Source organism: Crocuta crocuta, unplaced genomic scaffold (genome assembly GCF_008692635.1).
Source record: "Crocuta crocuta isolate KB4526 unplaced genomic scaffold, BGI_CrCroc_1.0 scaffold598, whole genome shotgun sequence".
NCBI lineage: Eukaryota > Metazoa > Chordata > Mammalia > Carnivora > Hyaenidae > Crocuta > Crocuta crocuta.
In genome coordinates, this window is record NW_027532848.1 from 1,198,873 (window position 1) to 1,200,798 (window position 1,926).

Genomic DNA, 1,926 nt, shown 5'->3' on the forward strand with positions numbered 1-1,926 from the left:
GTATTACGAGCCTCTGTGTGTGGACACGTGTGCTCTCTCCCTCTCGCCCCTTCCTCCATCCCTGGCGCCCCCAGTGTGCACGGCCTTAGGAAGTGATGAAGGCATGAATGCAGGGTGGTCCTTCCTTGCCGGGCACTTCTGTACAGATCTGGTACGCTGTCACTCTCCGAGCTAAAAGCCACCCGAGGAGAAGCAACACTTTGTCCACGAAGCTGCAAGCTGCAGCCTCCTTGTGATGTGCATGTAAAGGACCGCTTCCACCCACCTCTTCTCCAGATCACAAACCGGCTCGGTGGTGGGGCTTCCTCACACCCCCTGGCCTTGGGCTGCCTGGGTCTTCTGCTCTCCTTGCCCTTAAAGACCTGGACGTCACTCTGACACATCCCCTCCCCTGAGAAGCCCCGGTTGCGGTCCTCACCTGCCAGTTGTCGCTGTGGGAAGAGTAAACCAGAAGTGAATGTGTTTGGGAGATACCGAGCCGGCCCTTTCCAAGTGCACAGTGTCTTGTAACTTTTTTTCTGGGCGCCCTCACTGTCGAGTCACTGGATGGTGAATATCACAGGGGGTGCTCTTTGGAGGGAAACAGTTTGGGGAATTTCCACATGCTTTGTGACATGTTTTATTGTGTTTGGCAGACCACAATAGATACTTCTCCTTTTAAGTTCTTTAAAAAAAAACAAAACAAAAACAGGTTTTTGTTTTCTACATTGAGNTCTGAGGCTCAGCATTCTTACCGCGGGTGGATCCACATCTGTAGTGTCCTCAGCTAATAAAACGTTCACTTTTAGTGGGTGTTCACCTGGGGTCCATGTAGTAATGAAAGCAGCCATGCACTGAGCACCAGAACGCACTGGTCACTGAACCCGCTGACGCTCCCCGGTGAGCAGGCTTGCGCCACATTGCCCCGTTCATAGGGCACACAGCCAGAATCCATCCAGTCCTCAGATGCAAAATCTGTGCTGAGGCCCCTTGACCTTGTTGCCTCCCCCAAACTCCTCTCCCCGTGTCGGGCCTCTGTACTCTGTTGCCGCCCTTCGAGTGTCCCCGTGCAAGCTTTTGCTCTTCTCGCCATGCCCCCCCTCCCAACCCCCAAAGTGTAGGACTGTCGAAATGTCTATGTTCAGGGCTGCATTTTACCGTATCACGGCCCGTCACGCAACCCCCCCCAAACTGGAAATACGATGCTCTGGTGATTTATGTAGATGGGCCAAAGTAAGGAAAAGTATATGTAGTTATCTCTGCCCAGATTTATTCTTGTAATTGAATTACGGACAAAGGTGTTTTGTTCTTCTTGTGGCCGGGACCTGATAGCCGGCAGTCACACTTAGCGAGACTTGACAGATGGAGGAGAACTGTGGAGTGCTGTGTGGCGCACCGAGTGAAACGAGGCTCTTGCAAAGTCACGGAGAGAGGGAAGGGAAGGATAGATCCGTCGGACCCTGGCTATACCTTAGGCCGGAATGAAATGCGGTTATCGTGGGTATGGATATGTAGGAGAAGGAGCAACGGGAAAATGTCAAGGGCAGTGAGAGCAGTGTGTTGATTTCAACCAATGTCCGGCGTCTCTTTGACCGGGTTGAGCACCACTTGTCTGAGCCCTTTCTGAATCCCCTCCATTGCACCGGTGAAGAAATCCTGGGCTTTGTTTATTGATTACCTAACAGAGGCATTGCATTTTATTATAACAGAAGCACAAAGGACCTGTGGGTNTGTATTTTCTGTTTTAGCCACGAGACCCAAACGACTTGCTGGGACCATCCCAAAATGACAGAGCTCTACCAGTCGTTAGGTAAGGAACTGACCCTGCTTCTTGACAGGTGACTTGTTGGATAAGGTAGTTTGTCCTGTGCCAGTCCTTTGTGGTCTGAATCTAGCACTCATTTGTTTAAAGGGCGAAAATGATGCCTTTGTATCCAAAATTGACCG

The 1,926-nt window shown here is 51.2% G+C and overlaps 1 protein-coding gene across 1 annotated transcript in view; it reads left to right on the forward strand.

Annotated features, from left to right (window-relative positions):
- DMD (dystrophin) overlaps positions 1-1,926 on the forward strand; it is a 637,032-nt gene that overhangs the window by 490,946 nt on the left and 144,160 nt on the right. The window contains exon 13 of the mRNA XM_077745468.1: positions 1,728-1,789. Coding sequence (XP_077601594.1) covers positions 1,728-1,789 — 62 coding nt within the window. The remainder of the gene's footprint in view (positions 1-1,727; positions 1,790-1,926) is intronic.